Source organism: Numida meleagris, chromosome 1 (assembly GCF_002078875.1).
Source record: "Numida meleagris isolate 19003 breed g44 Domestic line chromosome 1, NumMel1.0, whole genome shotgun sequence".
Classification (NCBI taxonomy): Eukaryota; Metazoa; Chordata; class Aves; order Galliformes; family Numididae; genus Numida; species Numida meleagris.
In genome coordinates, this window is record NC_034409.1 from 122,910,925 (window position 1) to 122,932,536 (window position 21,612).

General features: G+C 38.8%; 1 protein-coding gene across 2 annotated transcripts in view; it reads right to left on the minus strand.

Annotated features, from left to right (window-relative positions):
- TBL1X (transducin beta like 1X-linked) overlaps positions 1-21,612 on the minus strand; it is a 195,832-nt gene that overhangs the window by 54,590 nt on the left and 119,630 nt on the right. For both annotated transcript variants that reach the window (XM_021410852.1, XM_021410844.1), the window contains one exon: positions 1,472-1,579. In XM_021410852.1, the coding sequence (XP_021266527.1) occupies positions 1,472-1,529 (58 nt within the window). In that variant the 5' untranslated portion in view covers positions 1,530-1,579. The remainder of the gene's footprint in view (positions 1-1,471; positions 1,580-21,612) is intronic.

Below are 21,612 nucleotides of genomic sequence, written 5' to 3' on the forward strand. Positions count from 1 at the left end.
TGATTATGTCTGTCTGTGCAACACTTCAATGCTTAAAGCATTTTCCAGTGCAGTATCCAATGCCTTATTTTAAAAAATAAACAACTTCTGGATGAAATTTCAGTTTTGCTAGTCTCTATCTTTCCTTCATCTAATTGAATGCTACAGTTTTTTTTTTTTGATAAGCTGTGTTATTCAGGAGAAGAATACAATGTGAGAAAACAGCTGCCAACACAGGCCAGCACTGGATTCTAAAAGAAATCTTTTAAAGACGGAATTCTGAAAAAGTATTATTAATCATTTTTTCAACTTCAGTGGAAATCCCTTGCACAGGGAGTTGGGCTACCAGGATTGAAATAGCCTTGGAAAAACAAGTCAAAACAGCTTATCTAATGAACCCTAGTTTTAATGACCAAGAGAAGCAGGCTGACCCAGTATCTTCTACTTGCTGGGATTTTGGCCAGCTATCCAAGACATGTCCAAAGTCTGGAGGGCTTATTCCAAAGTTGGCTCTATGTCTTCTGATATGAGGACACGCAATTTTTGTATTTTTCTCACAATTGTTTATTTTTCCTAGCACTTGAAACATCAGCATTTCAGTTCAACATGCAGTCAACATTTCAATCAATTCTACAACCAATCCAGAGCACATGGCCAATCCCAGGTTAATTAGAATTCTGCCTGTAAATCCTTTGTGAGTGTTTTTCACCTCCCCTATCACCTCTACTTTAAAAGAATATTCTTATTTGTGAATAGAACTGCGACTCCTTGCAGGGAGTGGACTCAAGACTATGAAAACAAAACAGACACTAAATATTAAAGTTTAATTTCATTTTTTTTTCCCTGAGGAAAGACGCAGCTTTTCTTCCAAAAGGCTTTCTTAAAAGTCCTTTTTTTTCATCCCTACGATGAAGACAGACAGAGCACCATGGGCACTTTGCAGTACCATAAGGAAGTTAAGCTAAGACAGAGCCGTGCTGACAAGGAAAAGAGATGTCAACTGCAAAGCTCACTTTACATATATAATTACTGTAAAGAAATTCTAAATCATCAGATTTTTGCACCCAGTTTCCCATTTATGGGATCAACATACAACCAATATAAAATTAATTTATACAATCCCTGTTTATTTAATAAGTATCTGACAGAACTATTTCAAATAGCTAAGAAAATCGATACAAAATCAATGTGCTTTGTGCTGGTGCTGCCAAAAATGATGTTGGCTCTGATGATACTGCTCTACAAAAACATTTGTTAACACCATGTTATTTATTTCCTTGTTTTGCCTAACTAAGCATTTAATTTGTATGGGTGTATGTCTGCACTTTCATTATGCTTCGGACCACGGTTCCAAAGAAAAACAGGTTTGTGCAAGAAATATTTAGTCCGACTGAAACACTCAACACAACATTCCTAAAACAACACCATGCAAAAAGCCAGTTTTCCCATTTCGTCTATGACTTGGAGTTGTGATGAAATACAGGAAATTTACCTGATTCCTGGAGATAGCGATACACCAAGAAATTCACTTCGTCACTGGTTATGCTCATCTTAGCCCAACCTCAATATGATGAGGTTTACGAGAAGTGTGATCCACGCTCTGTTCAAAAAGAAAGAAAATAATGGGTTTTGTTTTATTTTGATTTATTATTGAAGTTGTTATCAAAACAGATGTGGGATTTGTTAAGGTATTTAAAGGTCTCATCATTAGTGCTGTTACATCCCCATGGGAGGCACCCATTAAACACTGTGAATCAAGTACTCAAGCTGCACTATACTTTTTATTATAATTAAAGAGCAGTATTTAATACATACAAGAATCCAAGGGGGCATTTTAAATCTTGAAAGCCTTTGCAAATGTTAACTCCATTACCTCAGTGGCGTTATTACTGGTTCTCTGGGCACTCCTTGTTACTGTAAGAGTATTGCCTTTTCAGAACTGCTGGCAATTACTCACATATACCAAATCATAACCTCTTTGCAGCCCCAAATTTGTCATCTGGTTTTCTGTCCAGTAGTTCACCCACTTAACAGAAAAGTTCTTTCCTTACAAAAACCAAGTTATGCAGAGGACATAAATAAAGTTCCCATAAAACAGAAACAACCTAAATTTAAGATGAAATTATTTTATTACAGGGGTGTGCACATGAGAGAGAAATGGGGGGAAAGAATGCAATATACCTTGTGCCAACAAGGAATACAAAAATATCCTGGCATTATAAAAAATTATAATGTTATAACGTCTCTGCTGATTACTAGTGAGCAAGAATTAAACTTCAGTTTTTCACTTAAGCAGTCCTAACGTTTAAGATGACAGTTTTACACTACTACTTTGGGCATGCACTCTGATAATAAATATATTCGTTTTGAACATTTTCCATTAAATCTTGATTCATTTCTGCTTGGGAATCTGCTTTAAGAAGTTTGGTTTCCAAAGCTATAAGTGCTCCTCAGATATAAGCTTTGCAGCTCTGTCAGGCACACCATACCTACATCTAGTGATGTAAAGATTTGGACATAGAAACGCACACTACACACTTGGCTGCAAATTATAAATGAAAACACCACAGGCGTGTGCTTTCTGTCTCAATTTCCCGTATGTCTCTTCTTGGCAAGCAGAAAGGTCTTTGTTCATTGGGAACCTCTTCAGCAACTCCCGTTGCCTGAATTAACACCTGCTACTGTGGGCAGTGCTGATCAGCTACAAGTCTTCCCTGCTGCTCCTTTCAACCAGCAGGTCACTTCTGACTGTAACAGATGCCTCCGCATGTTTACAGAAACTGAGATCTTTTGAACCCTGTTAAGCCTTTAATTCTCCTGGACTGCTAGATTTCATCAGTGGCTCAGATGCTGTTTTTTCCATAAGAAATCACACCTTGATGAGCTGGGAGACACCTTCCTCAAGTCATCTAGTGTTTGTTATTATAGCTTGGAGAATACGAAGAAATTATTGAAAATCTCAGAGTCTCAGCTGGAGAAATTTCATCTGCTGTTAGAGCTCTGAGGGAAGGCAATGCCAGCTGCACCCAACCAGAACTGTCACCGATGTCATGTTTCCCTCTGGAAAGTTGTTTGGTGCCCCTGCTCCTCAATCCCTCATCTGTATTATGACATTTCTCTGCCACAGTCAGGAGACTGAAAGCACTCATGGCTGCAGGGGGTTAGTTATCAAGGTGGAATTGCCTTCAGCTCAGACAGGCCCACCCTTTCTGCAAGTGGAAAGGCAACCACAGGTAGCAAAAGATATGCTTACAGGCATGAAGAGCAGGCAGAGAAAGCGCTTTGGGAAGATGGGTAGGTGGCAGCTTTTAAATATCACTTGACATACTTGATAATGAATAATTAATAAATCATCATGCCTCTTTCTGCATAGTCATCACCACCACATGAAGAACAAAAAAGACATACCTTGAAAAAGGCGAGGCCATTTTCATCCCTGAGTATTTAAAATACATTCATATCACTGCTACGGCCGTGATAACAGTAAAGCAAGAAATTTTGATAGTTGTGGGTTTAAAAAAATATCCAACGTAACATTTTAAAAAGTGTTTTAAAAATAGCAGTTTCAGTATTTGGTGGTAGGAAAGTTGGTAAAGTTGAAACCCCTTACAAAAATTCAGTTTCAGCAATGACGTACTTTGTGGTTAAATGAACTTTATTAAAAGAAAAAATCAAGAAACTACGAATGCTGTTTCCGGATGCATCCTGATAATTCAAGCCATTCACATGGTATTTCCTACATACAGAGAACTGTTTTGGGAAAGGAAAGGGAAAGGAGGGGTGTTGAGTTTTGTTTTTCTAAAGAAGACTTTTCTTAAATGAGTTAAAACCAGAGAAAATGAGCCTGACTGCAAACTAAACAGTTTGACAGCTACAGAAAAGCCTCCACAGCAGCTACCTTTGTATCAGAATCCCAAGCACATTGAGGAGCTGGATTTACAATGCACTTTCCCTGAAGTCAGTCAACAGGAATTACTTTGACATATGTGTCGGATCATATCTTTATACAGACTGTTACCATGCCATAAATAACCAGACGATCCCTGCTCATATATTTAAGGTTTCTTTTCTCTCTGAGACGCCAGTGCATAATCAGATACAAAACTGCAAAGCTTTTACCCGTCCGGAATTATACAAAGACCTTGGCTTTGACCCAGAGAATTCTATTCATTAGAAATTTGGCTGAGCTTTGAAAGACCATACTCAATTTCATTAATTCTCTTTCTGATTTCCTTCGCCCCTACGGATAAACACCTCAAATAAAACAGACTACAGAAAACATGGTGGGGAGGAGAGGAACATAAGTCCCCTTTGTGTACTTCCACATCTGATTCACAAGCAGCAAACAACTAGCCACCCATCAATACAATTTTTAATGCAGAAATGGAAATGTCTATAGAAAATTGTGGAAACCCTTAGCTATCACTGTGATAGAATTATTTCTGCTAAGTGACAGTCTCCTTTTGCTACTGCAGACTGGTATTACTGAGATTAAAATTTTTTTTTTAATAAAGTATAGCTTAGAAACAGGACATTTTGCATTCAAACCAGCAATAACATCTTAATTCTTCACAATGACAAAAGGAACTACAGACAACATTTGAATACATGTTCCAAGCTTTCTTTACTTGAAGCATTTTTTTCCTGTATCCTGTTATACATTAGGGCAATTTCTACATACTCCAACCTTGCTTTAGAAACATGGGCTACGATCCTGCAGGTATTTGGATACATCAAATATGGGAAAAGAGCCCACAGAGAGTATGGAATTCCCAATGTATTATGGACCCCAAACATTCAAAACTTCTCAATGGGTGTTAGGAACAAGCAAAACTAAATTCACCATTACTTCAAATAAATGCTCAGCATTCAGTTCTGCAGGGATAGGTTGGCAGAGATGCCTTGGGTTCAGGCACACCACCACGATGCTCCTACACTTGCTTAGCCTGGTGTCGGCCTGCAGCACCACTACACTGCCTGTGCTTGGGATGAGCAAGCAGGCTCATTTCCTGGAGTCAACACTGGCCTGATTTGGCTCTGTGTACTGACCTGCATCTCCACCCAAATTAGACCTTCCTGGAGCACCAGGAATCCTAATGGATTAATACTAAACAGGCCATGCTGTGATTGGAGAAGGCAGCCTGGGGAGCAGCTCTGCTCTAGCACAGCACCGGCCAGGTCCACCAGGCTGCCTATCTGCATCATGTTCCCTTACCCATATCAAGCACCAATGTTTCTTTCTTCTGGTGTATTTTAGCACTGTTGCCATAAACACGAGGGATTTGGCTGAAGAATCATGTGAAAATAATGTTTAATCTTTAACATACCATATAGAGACCCAGCTCCACTCCCTCCTCTGCAGATCACAGGCCCTGAAAGCCACTTCCTGGCCCTCAGGCTTACCTCTGCACAGGGTTGCAGAGGCCATTCCAGGAAAGAAGCTCATCTTTGCCACCTGTGGCTGCACTGCTATCCACAGGGACTTACCGGTCAGCCCTCCCCTCAGGAAGACGGAAACACGGCAGACATTTAGGGAAAACACCTAAACTCAAACCTTGACCTGAAACCTAAATAGGAAACTGCACGCTTCCTATTTCTGCATCCAACTCTCCTGACAGAAATTCATCAGGCTGCCAGCCAGGTCCTCACATTACCCTGAGAACCTGAGAGCTCTAGTCAGCTTCAACTGAATGCTGAGCAGCCTTTAGCTTCCTGGAGGCTTTTTTTCATTATTGTTAAATAAACACACTCTACACCCAGAAATGTTCCTTTATCTCCTGAAGGAGTTGCACTATATACCTACTTACTCAACAAAGGCAAGGCTAAAACGTCTTTTCCCTACAAAAATTTTAATGACCGCAATAAAATAAGGGAAAAAAGAGAAATTGTCTATTTTCTCTGTGAAACAACAAGAACGGAAAACACACCAAAACCAGGCAAAAAAAGAGGTTTCATTAAAATGAAAACATTCCAGATAGTTCAAATATTGAGTGTTGCCAAACTGCTGCATGGGAACTGGAGTTCCTGCCCTTGTGCTCCCATTTTCTTGTCCAAGATGGCTCCGGGCATGGAGCTGCAACTCTTGAGAGCCAGAGCAGCCGCCCATGTCACAGCAGCGCATCTGAAGGCACTGTGGCAGCACAGACAAATCAAGAGGTTACTGTTTTGCATATGCTCTGTAGTTTAATGAAAAACATCATTTCCCAAAGCCAGAAATCACTTCTCACAAAGCGACCTACTTAGTCAATCTCCGTGTCTTCTGCTGAAAAACACATTCACCAGAAACTTTCAGTGAGCCCTGCACTTTGTATATCTATGCTTGGCCTCACCATGCAGCCGGAAGACAGGCACCAGACAGCAGCTCTTCCCCAAAGGCTGATGAGCTCTCTTTGGCCCACGCCACTGCATTCTTCAGTCTTGTCTTTTATTGCAGCTGCCTTCTCCTCCAGAGGAATTCCAGTATGTTTCCTTCCCAAAATGCCCAAACAGAACTTCTGGAGAGGAACAGAGCACACACCGCCCTCTCTCCCCTTGCAGCCTTTCTAGCCATTTCAAGAAAGCTTAAGGGGAAAACATCTTTTCTTTGCCACCATCCTGACACGGGAGTGGTACAGTTTAATTCCTGCTGATTACAAGGTGCAGAGCACACAGGACAGTTCTTTCCAAACTCCGTCTGCGCTAGTCACCAAAATAATAGGCAGCCCTGTTCACAGCACAATGTGAACTGGTGTGTGCGTGACTTCCAGGCTCCTCCTCTCTGAGGCTTGAACTTGACATCACCTCCCTTAAAAAACACAACCTAAAGGAAGAGCAGTTGTCTCTTCTAGAGATCAGGCATTTAAAAAGCCAAATCAAGACCCATTGACAGTAAGCTGCACAATCTCCCTGGCCCTTCTTAATGAGGACTCAAATAGTTAACTGTTTGCATTCCAAATGACCACCATGGGTCACTCCAATTATTCAACAAAAAAAATGAGGCAATTCAAAACTCTCCTAGGATCTTTTATAGATGCTCACAGATGTCTTTGCATCACTTACATTTAATATTGTTGGGTCTTCATCATAAACGCAACACCTATTTTTTTTCTTTCTTTTTTTTCAGAGGAATAAAATGTGAGACAGAGCAGAACAGGATTCTCTCCTCAGACATCGCTCACTACTTTGTGCAGTGTGTGCTGCTGCACCCAGAGCAATGTTGTTGACATTTACAGCAGCTAAGTAAGGACAGGGACCTCAGAGAGAAAAGACAAGCTTGCCAGAAAACCTGAATGGCCAAATGTTCTGGCTAGCTCTTTTTTTTTTTTTTTTAAAGTCTATTTATTTACATTGATCTTGTGTTGACTTTAAAATGGCCACACTAAACCAAAATGAATGCAGAAAGCTCCAGCTCATCCCCATTCACACTGTTGCCTAAAGACCACATTCTTATGAGAAGAAGCACCAACTGCATCTGCCTTAGACCTTCAGAAAAAATGGTACTGATAAAAACAAGCTCTAGCTTGGATCCTGACATGTTAGGATATCTCCTACAATTAATCACTGAATTCAGCCATATCAGAGTTCAAAATCTGGTGCCAAATGAAGAAAGTGGAGGAATGACAATTACATGCATGTGGCAATGATTAATGAATAGCAATTCTGTCCTGAAGAGGTCACTCTTGTTGAATCAGATGTATGAGCTAATCTGACAAAAATGGAATTTTCATCTGAATAAAAGCGTCCATCAAAATAAAATAAAAACTTCGTTCAGAAAGGTCTGTATACCGTGCTGTACTTATACAGATGTGCATTGGAATGAATGAATCTCTTATTTTAAAGCATAGCTATGCCTGTTGTATTTATCCTTTTAAAAATCTGCAAGTGAATTAACAAAATGGTTGCCCCGTCCTGGAAAAAAAATTGAACAGAATTACAGGTCATCCACTAAAATATTTTAAAAAAATCTAAATCAAACTTAATACAAATATACTAATAAAAATAGGTCGGCCAATTAAACATTTTGGTGGACTGCAGAACATTTTATTTCAGCAAAAAAAAAACTTTTCTTCAGATTACAAATTACATATCAAACTGAAAAGCCATTTGGAATCAAATCTGTACCTATTTATTTAAAAAAAAAAAGCAACAAAGATACTCCAGCAATTTCTAAGTGCTATTCAACCATTTTTCAATTAACCAACAATTTTCAGCACAAAATAATTGTCAACAGAAGACAAGCCTTTCATCACCAAATTCCCAGCATACTCTGTTCCTCTATCAAAAGACAAAGAATTGTGCATCGGCTCTTTCATGCTTATAGCCTCCTAGTTTGATCAGGTTTTTTTCAGTTCTCAGCTGGTTTACTTAATTACATCAGCCTCCAGCATTTCACTTCTAAGAGTGGATGCTTTCCAGCTCCTTTTGCCGTAGAGCAAAATGGTTTTTCCTGTATTGATTTTTCCTTTTTGGCACTTGGCTAAGGGAAAAAAAAGCAAACAAAACCAACTGCTCTTCTTAATTAGTACAACTGTGTTATACCTCTTTTATAGCTTAGTTCTAAGATGAAGCAATTTCAATATATTTTTTTTCTCTTTCTTAATAAAATTTATGTTTACAATAGTATATTATATGGAAAGCTCAGGAAAGCCAAAAATAAGATTGAGAGAAGAGAAAAGGTTGTTAGTTCTCAACACTGCAAATGAAATGACATGAAATATAATATTTTTTGTTGTGTTTAAGATGGAGTTACAGAGGCTTAAGAAATAAAAAAAGACAATTGGTGTGATTGGTTTGAGAATCAAGACATCTCATCAGTCTTGAACAACTTAAGTCAACTGGGGATTCTGCCAGGAAAAATAACTAATATTTTCTTCCTCATATGAGCACAAAAATGTGATCTGGACAAACTGGAGGATGTGTCCATACATGTCAAGACAATTAGACTAAAATATGTGATCAACTGGTTGTACACTTAATTTTGCGTGAGTACGTGCAGTCCCATGTATGTAATGCAACCAGAAATTAGTTTTAAATCTTACTAACTGCGCTACATGTTCAAAATAGGCGAAGAAGACTATAACCTTAAAAAAATGACACAATTACTGTATACAATTACTCCACGGATATTCGCTTGTCTTGATTTTTGGCAAGTGGAACAGTGTATTAATAGTATCTCAAATTTCGCTTTTCACCAGGTTTACCTGGATTCTTATTAACATCTCAGAAAAAAAAAAAGAAAAAAAGGAAAAAAAAGTGCAAACATGGAGATTAAAATTTTTCAGCAGCACTTTACATTCACGGAGTACTGAGTGAAAAGGAATATATTGGAAAGAGTCCTTGCCAGAACTGGCTGTACCTGTTTCATTTTCTTTTTGTAACCTCAGATACGATTAAAATGACACAAATTAATTTTTAGAACGAACTTCCCCTCACATATTTAGAAAAAGGACAGTTTCTTTTTCAGCTGCCAAGAATTTCTCTAATACCCAAAAAAGTACACTAAAATGTCAATTTGAGGTATCTGAGTCCTGAGCTTGCCTTTAAGTCTGGATGTAAACAAGCACCCGACTGTGATTAGGCAGGCCATGCACCAGCAGATAAAACATGTGCCTTTGAGGTGCCTCCACGGGTCTGGGACAGATAACAGGACCTCCATAAAGTTCCAGAGTCACCTGCTGTAAGGGCAGCTGGGATCAGCAGGCACGATGTCTGTTTTGTTTATTTTATTTTTAAATGAGGCAAAGAACACAAGACCTACGTGCCTGAAAGGACAGCCTTGACTTTCCCGAAAGATGGAGCAGCTGAATAAGGCTTCTTCTACCTTGAATAAGGCATCTGATTTTTATCCAGCATCTTTACCATTTAAAATGGTGCAACTCTGGGAGCAGGGGCCCAAATCCTGATTTTTCCCAGCACATCTGGACATTTTAACTGGGCACCTTGCTTGTTCTCCTTGTTTCTGAAGAGCAAGATAAGGATAAAACATCCATGTGCGCCTTTTTACAACACCCCTTATATAAACTGCTTCCTTAAACATCTCAGTGGTGAATCCTTGCTTTAACAACCACACTGCCAAGTTGCTAAACTTACCAGCTGGAATGGTATTAGTGCCAACTACAGCTACTGGGACCTTTGCTACTCAGCATATGACAACAGACAGGCCTGGTAGACATGGCACATCAACACTGCAGGTCCAGGCAGGTGACACACAGCAAAGGCAACATAAAGAAGCTTGAAATTTTTTCATACCCATGAGCTCAGTCTCTTTATTTCATATCTTTGTTCCACGCCTTCAGCGTGTAGGAAATATGCTTAGAGCCATGGACAGACTGCAGTGCTAACACTAACAACAGGATGTCCAGATACCTGCACATTTTGGTTTTACTTCTTCTCTCCCATAGATAATATCTGTGTTTCAATTCAATGTACATTTGAATTGCATGTTGTTTCAGCATCTTGTAGGACTTCATTAGTCCTAAGCATTACAAAAAGTTTAAATATGGAAGCCATTCTGGTGCTGTCTCACAATAACACCTTCTACTGGAATGACAAAACCAACCCTTGGACTTACCAAAACCCTATGCACAAGATGACATAAGCCAACAGGAGACTGTGCTTTGCAGCCTAGCCCCACATGGCTGTGGAGAAGCAGAGCAGTAGACAGCTGGACAACTGTCACCAGATGTGCTTGCAAAAAGTGCAAAGAGGCAACCACATGTATGTATGATCCCTCAGCTGAGGCCAAGTGAACAACAGCTAAGGGAAGGATGTGAAGAGGTCTAGGGATGAGCGGAGAGAGGAAGCCCAGCCTAGCCCATTCAGGGCCTGATAGCCTCAGGCAGAGGGACTGGGCAGTGACATCATTAAGGGGATGGGATTTTATTACTTTCTGCTAATAGGCTTAACAGATGTTACTGGGAACAATTTGATGTTATTTTTCCATCATTTATAATTTTTTTTTTCCTCAGAGCAAGCAAAGGCCATACATCTTACCACATATTTCAACCTTAACTTGGTTTCCCTGCAGTATTGTTAAATGTGTGGCTGAGGATTTTCTTCATTTTCTAAATTATTATTATTATTATTATTACACTAAGGGAAGAAGAATTTTCCCCATTCATCTGTAATTCCAGAATAGCTGAAAGGATTATATTCTGAGCTAAAGGGCAAACAATATTTTTCAGGCTCACATGGAAAATTTCAGCCCCCAAAACAAACATTTTGTAAATTATAGAATACATGAGGACAAAGAATTTTAATGGATATTATTTTGAACTTTGATTATGGTAGATCCTCTTATAAACTATTTATAAACATATTAACGATAGCTATGAATAGTTAATGTTTTCTCTTGAATAATCCTAAGAGAATGTCAATGCTAAATGCTGTAAGGACAAACATTAGATAGTATTGTGCAACAGAAAAACAGAAACATAAATACACATATTCATGATATTTCACTGCAGTGTACTTATACCTCCAACATTTAGCTCTTTTGGAAATTAGGTTTGTTTTTGTTTTTTTTTAACACAAGCTTCACTTGATTTACTCCTGGTTTATTGTGATTTGAGCTTTGGAGACAAGTCATTAAATGCCTTTTATGAAAGTATAACGTTGCATTCCTTCTTGAAAGGTGGAGGGGGGAGGAAGAAGGACAGAGAGACCCAAAATGCTTTAAAAGGATGCCTGCAGAAACTTCTGTGCAACCCCTGAACTAACTTTTCTGCATATATATTTCTAGATATTTCATATAGAAACTTCCTATTAAAAAAAACTATACAAAAAATTCAGACTAAGTAAGCTCAGTCCTATGAAAACCATCTCAAGCACAAGCTTAAGATACTGTTTTTTCTTCTCCTTTTTTTTTCCCACTTTTCCTCTGAAGGATCTATATGCAGACCACAAAGAGGGAAGAGAAAATCAGGCACAACATATCCAGCTGCATAATCCAAACTGTACAACACTATCTCACATACTATCTGTGTTTTCACCAGTCCCTCTTCCTTCGTATGCTGTTATTACCCATTGGAGTGAGACAGACTCTGTCACTTTACATTTTCTGGCTTTCTGTCTTACTGGTAAGACCACAGGAGGAATACTCTGTGCTTCTCCTCTTTAGATAGAGGGTGTCTGTCCATTTTTATAAACACGTTGCTGGCCATGTATGGAGGCGTACTCAAAATGTACATCTCAGTATCGCATTTGGTTTTTCCCTCCAGTCTGAGGATAGCAGGAGACATAAGCAGCAGCACCGCAATGTTGCTTTTTATATACTCTGGTTGTATTTTAACATTGATTTGCCTGTCCTGACTAGCTTTTTAGTTATTTCGAGATGCATAATGAATACAGAACATAGCAAGATACATTTCTGGTGGCAGTACTGTGAAGTCCTATGCAGCCCTAATATAAACAGATGAAAAGATGCCATTAAGAGGAAAGCTTTTTAACCTGTTTTTTTTGTTGTTTTTTTTTTAAAGCTAAACAACCTAGAAACTAAGATACATTCAAAAGTCCTTGGGGACTTAGAGACACACATAACATAACCTAAGTTTTTTCATAAAAAAAAATCAGTTGAATTCTTCTCAAGAAGGATTTCAATCTATTGCGACACAATTGCTAGTTAGAGAAGATCAAATAAAATAGCACTCACTCCCAGGCTTAAAAAAATCAGCACACAGAGAACTGAAGACTTAAAACCATACATACAAGGTTTGAGAAGCTTTTAATGCTTTTAATGCCTAGACAAGAATTACTTCATCAGATAACAAAATGATCCTATGTTTTTGGCCTCTCCTCCAAGAGAGATGCTCACGAAGCCAGAGGTGATCATAAGGATTGACATATATGTCAACCATGCGTTTACTATTACAAAAATATTCTGAAAGCCAGTGAACATCAGTAGGATTTTGGTGCCTAAAGGCTTGAGGATAAGAGGTTCAAAGGAACCTTAGGAAATCTATAGTCTGCTCTCTGAGCCAAAGTAGGTCCAGGTCTGGGGTCAGATCAGACTGCTCAGGACTTGGTCCATTCAGAACGTGAAACTCTCCAAGGACGGAAGTTGGCACAGCCTCCCCGAATGACCTGCTCTACTGCCTCATTGTCTTCGCAGGCAAACAGTTTCTCTTTACAACCAACGTAAACTTCTCCTGCATCAACTTTTGCCTCTTCTCCATCCACCTTGCATCCTGCACTGCTATGAAGAGATCACTTCCATCTCCTTGATAATACCTCATAGGTGCTGGGGAGCTGTTCGGTGCCCCGAAGCTGTACCTGAACTGTTCCTGAAGCTGTCCCTTCTCAAGGCTGACCTAGCCTGGTCTCACCTCATGGGGAAAGTGCTCCAGCCCCAACCCCTGGGGGACCTACCACAGATATCTACAAACCTTCTGGTTTGCCCATATCTCTCTTTGTTGGGGCCCAAAACTGGATGTGTAACTAGGTGTGGTCTGATGAGAGTCATGTACAGGGGGATCATCCCTTCCCTTCAAAGACTGGCTGTGCTCATGCTCATACAGACCAGAATTGTTTCTTCTTGCTCACATAATGAGATATTACAATTGTGTTATAAAGTTACAAAGCCTACATAGGGTTTTAAAAGGAACATCAGCAGTCAAGTAATTGAAAGTAAAAATCTTTTTCCAAATTGGAACAGTCTTACAACCATCTTTACTAATTTATATGGAAAAAAATATATCTGGAAAAGACATGCAGGAAGGTAGACAGGGTAATACTCAGTACTGTCATGATTACTGGATCTTCTAAGGATGTAATAACCAAGTGAGTATTTTAGCCATCCAGCCCTGGAATTTAATTCTCACATGCTATTTAGCTATTGAATTCCCTCTACAAGGAATGGGGAAAGTTATGTGCCTGTTTCAAAGATTTATGTATTTTCCTGTAGCCACAGATTAGACAGTTGTCTGAGACTGGGATTCATTGCTTCAAATTCCTCCTCCAAATCTAGACTCCAATTTGTATCTTTGGCTGTAGAGAACTGACTAATTACCTTCATATGAAAAAAAAAAAAGAAAGAAAGAAAAGGAAAAATGTGGCAGTGGAACTGGTATAAGCAATTTAAGAGACAAAAGATTAAAGTGTTCATTAAAAATTAGCAGGTTCAAACTTGTATTTTCCAGCTCCCAGGAGATAACACTGCACACCTGGTTACAGGTTGTTGAAATGAAAACTCTGAGGAGCAAGGAATGTGAGAGTCACGAGCCAGAAGAATGGGGAAACTGGGATCAGCAGCTCCTTTTAAATGATTCCCTGCTTATTCTAGATATACTGCAGCTGAATGAACAATGAATAATGAACAATGAAAACTTTGATTTCTCACTATGAATGAAAAAATATACATATTAAGTGTGAGCATTATGTATTGTTTACTCAAAGCTGAATTTTTATTAATCTTTTCACTCCTCACTACTATTTTTTCTCTACATATGTTTTACATTTCCTTATTAAGGAAAGATAATTCTGGTCTTTTTTTTTTTCTACAGAAACTCATGATTCTTTGTAGTATTATGCAAGGAGTAGACATCAACACCTATATTTAAGTATGACACATTATAAGCTTATATTATCGCTTATAATTTGAGTACATTTTAACTGTGTGGACTGCAAAGCTCCATGGTGAGTGTCTGCCTTGGGCTGAATTTTTTTCTGGAAGGCATAAGGAAAAACAGTTCTATCATTTCAGAGCGCAGTTGGGGAAAGTACGGTGTTACCGATATTTATACAGCTGTTTCAGTGAGGATCTCTAGTGCTTCCACACTTCAGAACAGGGACTTGACATTTGGCAGAGAGGTTGCTCTGATGGCAAAATGCCTTTTCCACCACAGTGAAAACCCACATAAATTTGACTAAAAAAAACCTTCTCCTGAAATACGGCTTGTATATGGCTCTGCACAGGTTTGTAAGAAGCCTGTAATCAAGTTATCAAATATTAGTATTGCATTAACTTTGCTTTATAGTAAGGTGACGTGAGCTTAGCATCTTTTTATGTAAGTGGACGTAGACACAACCTGATGTTGAAGCAAGGGGCAGCAGGCTGTGAAAGGTGATGGGAATCAGGGTTACAGACTGATGCACTATTGAACTGGATTCACTCTTGTACGCAGCTCTGCTGATGCCTCATCTCCAGAGAGAAGAGATTATCCTTTCTTCCCAACAACAAAAAATAATTATAGCCAAGGTATAACTGATTTTGAAAACTCTCTGCAGTCCTTCATATTACTTTTTATCAGCAGTTTATTCCTGAACATTTAGACGATGTGATCTTTAATGCCTTTCAGCTGTATTTATTAACAACCTTGCTTTTATTAGTTTTATGAGTTAGGGCTTTTCCCCTGAAGCATTCAATTATGAGAGTTATTTGGCTTGGGGAATTCTTGAAAAGAAAACAAAGTCTTTTGACTTTCCCCAACAGAAATAAATGATTTTTTTTCCTCTCTCATTTGTTTTCTGTCAATTAAGAACAGGCATAAACAGCACAGCTCTTTGCTTATAAGGATATGCATTTCAGCTTAGTCAAATTTAATTACAACATTGCAGAAATTTTTAGCATTTAGTGAACGGCTAATATTTAGTCAACTACTCTGAATAACAGAAATGTATATGAGTACACACTGTTTAATGTGTGGTCAATCCCTTGGATTGCAATCAAATACAGAAAAGCAATAAAACTTTTTCTTGCCAATAGCACATTTAAAATGCTGGGTTTTGAGGAAGTACTTTATAAAGTATTTTCAGCTGTTGCTGAACAATATTTTGGTACTATAGGCAAAGGCAATCAAAAAGTGTCAGTGAACTTCAATTTTAATTCATTGCAAACTTGTACGGAGCTGATCTGGAGCTTTAGAACACGGATGTCCTAAATTGTACTGCCTACAAAGGAAAGAAAGATTTATTCATAAGACTTTCAGGAACGATGTAAAAAAATGCTTCCTTTCTCTCCTTTACTAACAGATGCCATAAAATTTAACCCAATATTTAGGAATGCTTACAATCTCACAGGTTCAAATGACATTCCCCTCTTCCCCCAATATATTGATGGAGATGAGCCTGCTTTCTATCAAATACCTTGTGAAAAAAAGCTGTAAGAGAGGAAAGGTTTGTCCAATTTTACTTTTCTTACTAGTGCCATTATACAACAGCATTTTGTTCCCTTTGAGTAAATGAAAATAAGATATTTTGTAAAGAATTTTACTTTTTCGCTGGTGATATTTTACATCTAGATCTATGTGCAAGTCTTCCATAATTTTCTTCTTTCTAACTTCAAGTCTCAGCTTCCTTATTTTAAGTCCTCACATGGGCACACCCGTACAGAACTTATTCTCATGTAACTAGAACCAAGCAGCTTTTTGGGCAATAATTTAAGTACATCTCAATATCAAAGAGAAAGTTATTGTTAATAATAGAATGTGCATGCCTTTTGGAAGGATTACAGTACAAAGAGCAGAAAAATATTTTTAAATGCAATACAGGGTGGTTTTATGCAATCAACAATGATAAAATTAGTGCAAAAAAAGCATAGTGCTGTGCATACTCAGATTCCAATTCTTATGTAAAGAGATGTATATCCTACCTAAGAAGCTAACAGTACCACCCATTAATAACTTTTTATTGCTCTGTATTTTCAAATCACTCTTAAAACATGAAAAAAACCTTAAAACTAATACATTTTAGATATTCTTAAAACTTCTACATCTTAGATGTTTCTGTCTAGGTTTTGGTGTAACACAGAACCTCTCAGGTTCTTATGAGATGTGACCAAAATGGTTAAACCACTGCTGACAAGTTACCATATCCCTTCTTTTTCCATGTGAAGGAACATAAATGTGTTTTTTCTGTGATGAACATAAATGCAAAGCAAATGTTTCAAAAATTCAAGCCTCTAACCTCTGCGATCATTTCAGCTGTAAGTAATAAGCACAAAATCATTTCTTAAAAAGCAATGTTAACCACAATCTTACTAGTTCTACCTCACACGATTAAGTTATAGCATAATACAGCCTGCCAGTGATATCACTGTGTATGAACGGCTGTTAAGAGACTTCCAGCAACCCTTCTGACACAAACGTTCTGCAAACATAAAGCCAGTCTTTGAGCTTCTTTATGGAAGTGGACAGGTGAACCGGAGGAGAGGCATCATAAACTTCTGCACACAGCAAGATCTGAGCAGAGTTCGAGCTGCAGGGCTTCAGTGGTTTCAGGGGACTGGTAGCAAATTGCAGAGTGAGAGGGCTGATTGGCAGAAGTGTATGTGCACTCGTGGGTGTGGAAGAAAAGTGTCAATAAAATGGCAGAGACACAGGCACAGTGAAGGAGTAGGAAGCTAACAGAGCAACCAGAACCAGAGGTCAAGGAGAAAAAGCCTTGTGGGAGGACCACCAATGGGTGGGTGTGCCAGCTGAAGGGAGTTGTGATTCTGAGAGCAAAGAAATGCTTTCCTATTTAATTCCTGCTGTTTAATATCACCTTCCAATGGTATCTAGGAATTATCATTTACTTTGATTACAGGTGAAGCTATAAAACAGAAAAATTGCAAAATGCTTGTGTCTCCGGCCTGAGTTCCAAGAGTTAACCATTTCCTGAAACATCCATACCACATTCTCACTCTGAAACCAGTCAAAAGGTGCTCAGAAAAAAAACAAACCAAAACCTAATTTTCCCCTCCCCCAAGATTATACATGTTCAAAAAAAAAAAAAAAAAAAAAAAGCCAGCATACCAGAAACCAAAGAGTTGTGACTACATCTCAAACCTTGTGTTAATTCAGAAATCAAGATCCCCCTAAATTTCCCAGCCGCTTCCTTTTCCCATATATTAGGATTTTGGCTGAATCCGGAACAAGCTAACTGGCTGACCAAATGGCCTGGTGGTGACAGGGAGCAATGTACTGACAAGATTTGCTACTTCACACACTGCAGAAGATGGCCTGGGACTGTTGCCCAAGCCGCTCTGATCTCAGTCCAAGTCCAACCATAAGTTTGAAAGATAACATACATATAGTTAGATTTTACTGAAGTAATGCAGCATGTAAGACTTTGCTACCTGGACACATCACTGGCAGGTAATGCAAGTAAAGAGTAACACAAGCCATTTGAGCACTCACAAACTGACAGCTTCTAAAATAGTGCCTGGACTGTTTGATGTAGCTGGAGAACCTCAACTGAGTTATCTAGCATATCCATTAACAGCACTCTGAGAATGATTTCTTAGAGCTTACAGCGTTCAGGTTAAGGACTTCAATGGAAGTCATTCAGGCGTGATATCTCATTAAAGTTGTGCTCAAAAGCTGCTAGTGTATCACCTATTATATGGAAATGCTTGTCAAAAAAAATAGTCGTCAATATCTTTTTTTCTCCTGCATGGAAAATTGGTGATCAAGTTTCACTATTTACGGGTATTTCTGTTAGTTTAGGAACCTTCTTTCTAGACTGGGCTTAAAAAAAAATAAATCAGGTTAATGTTATCTGTATTTTAATCAGATATCCTGCATTCCTGTAAGAGAACCAGAAAATTCCAGTCTTACTTTGTAAACCATCTTCAAACAAGATCATAACAACCATTTGCAAGATGGCTGAACAAAGCTGACTGGCATGTGGCAGAAGGTAGTGTTCGTACTACTTCTTTTATAACCTTAATTGTACAGATTTGAGATAAGTTCTACTATTACCCTCAGTCTATTCCAGAACAACAACACCTGAAATGTTAGGATTCTTGTAAACATTTTAAGACTTCCACTGTCTGCACCGAAGCACTTCAGTTCACACAGACCCCTTCAGGACATACAGAAGCCACGAGGTCCAAAGTCTCGTTGAGGATTTAGTTCCACGAGATATCAGGCCATTCCCAAGGATGAAATGGAGCCTGGTAATTTCCCAACAAGTTTGACATTGTTTTGCCATTTCCTGAATGAGCATATCAATCCTTGGCCACCAAGCAAATCATCTAGTCAGGACAGACTATTTTTATAGTTCCCAGATGGTCCTTATGTACTTTCATGCATGACATGAGCTTCCACTTTGGCGACCTTGGTAAATGTGAAACTGTTCTGTCCAAGTAAAGAAAGGTAGGAGCTGTGTTGTGCCCATTGGTGCATCTATTCATAGTTATGTCATGCACTTTAGCTAGCACTACATCATTTTATTTTCACAATGTACCTTAGCATTTGCCATTGGCAGGAGTTCAATCTGTGTCATAAAAAATATACTGTCTTCAATTTCTGTTCATTCCAGTTATCTGCTGCTTCCAAAGGGAAATGTGACAAGCAATTTGCATTCAGGAGTTGACTGCTACTTTTGACCCCAGTTCCGTATTTTGACAGTGAACACTCAGCAATATTACACCTTTCTGAAATTATATTGGAGATACTATTGATATTCAGCCTTCCTATGTAGCAAGGAATCATGCCCTGAACTCCTCCAGCAGATTCCCTTGAGGCTGTCTTCACACGGTCTTGGAGCTAACAGGAAAAAAATATCTGGATTTTTTAGATTCAAGTATTTTGGCCTCACATTATTAACACTATGGTTGGAACCTAACAACCAACAATGTCTAGGAAATCCAAGAGAAAAAATGCCACAAATTACTGGGGATTATCCTTTCTGGGGATAATTAGTTATTCTTGTACATTGCTGCTTAACAAAATGGGTAATTTGCAACCTGTATATTCACGTGCACTGGATATAAATGGTGTTAGATCATGCACTAAACCAACGCTTCTGAGGCAGTCGCGATGCTTACAGCCTTTGAAGGCTCCTTTTGCACTACCAAGACCCTAAAGCACAGCAAAGAGTGACTGTCATTTGGGAGACCACAACGAAGGTGGAACCCATTTTACAAAAGCAAACACAACTGTTTATCTGCACAAGAATATTAGCTAGAGGGGAAGAATTTGAAAAGTGTCCCTGTTGCTTCTGTTGCCCTTTTTGGCTCATTATTGTGTAGCTCCAGGTCATAACTGAAACCAAACCACGCATCAATGAATGATATTGACATATGACAGAAAAAGGCTTCCAGACTTGGACTTGCAACTGAGACATCACATAATAGTTTCTCTATGACAACTATTCTAGGCCCTTGGTGGACTGATTTTCATATTCCACTCCAGTTTGGGGTTCTATATAAACTTATCACAGCTTAAAAAGAAATCGATGATGATGATGATGAATGGCATGTCGGTACCAAGTAGGTTTATGTACAGAAGGTGAGGAACTTTTTGTGGAGCTGCAAATATAAGGAAAAAGTCCCAGTCCGCATAAAGCCACATGGCACACAACATAAAGGATACAGCATGCCTTTTCTCTCTCACATGCAACAATTTTATGATTTTAGTACAGTGTTGTTACAGCAAAAATCAAATTGCACCTTCCAGTATTAAACTCCTTCATCGATGTCTTGGCAAAGAATTGACATCTTGCTTTCTTGCCTTCAAAACTCTCAAGTTCTAAAAAACAAGTCTGGTACTCAATACAGTCGTATACTAATCTCTCTGACCTCAAAACTAAGAAAAATAAGCACCTCCGAAGAAATTAAAGCAAGAAATATCACCCTTGGATATCTGGACTGCGCTGCATCAGAGCTCCATCAGCCCCAGAGTCACAGCAAGTGACTCCTATGTCCCTATCTCCAGCAGATGAGCAGCCCAGGGCCCTGGGTCACACCTCAACTGCCAAGTGCTGCATTTGGTGGTACCTTATCATGAGGAGTAGCAAGTGATAAAAACTAATAGTTGAAAATCAGGATGCCTGGCACTGAAGTCTGATTTTGTTTTGTGAGAGTGATCTACAGTTGAACTGGGGTGTTCAGTCAGCTCCAGCCAACCAGCCAGAGGGAATGTGGCACTGCCACATCCACAAGGAGATGGAAGTGCCACTAGGCACTGTCAATGCCCCTGCATGACCCTGAGCTGCATGGCTGCTGCAGAACAGCTTCTGCACACGTCTGAACACAGTGCGGAGGTAACCCCTGACTTACAATCAGTGAAAAACTGTGTGCCATGTTAAAAGGGGCTATGCATGCCAGATTATCTTCCTCTGCTTTACTAAGGAGAAAAAAATCCCTATTTAGTAAGAATTTAACTAGTGTTTTATAATCTCTACCTAGCTGTAAGCTTAAGTAACATAATTTGACCACCCTTAAAACTGAGTTGGATGATAAATGGAGCCCATGGTAAATCCAGTGATTAATTACAAATTGTTAAAGTCTGTTTGCGTTAGCTTAAAAACATGTATTAAAAGACACAGATTTGTTTTCATATCCCATACAACCCCTCTTTCCTTAAAACCTCCGAACTACTCCAATATTTAGAAACGACCACCTGCAGCCCTGGAGAAAAACACATTATCTGGGGATAAAATCCTTTGCTATGAAGTCTTATGTTTCATCTTGTATAATCCTTATGCCGTCTTTGTGCCAGAGAAACAAACAAGCCTTTAGTACCAAAAATTACTGCATTTCTTTGGAACCATAACATGCTTTTAGATAAAGCCATCATTTGAACAATAAAATTAAGAAAAAAAATATTTTGAGCTTGCTCCGTATTGTCCTGGTGAAGTATGGTTTGTAATTCCAAATAATGAAATAAACTAATTGTTTCAGTTGAACACCAATTCCTGAAGATTACATTTGACTCTCAGTTCCAACTCTGC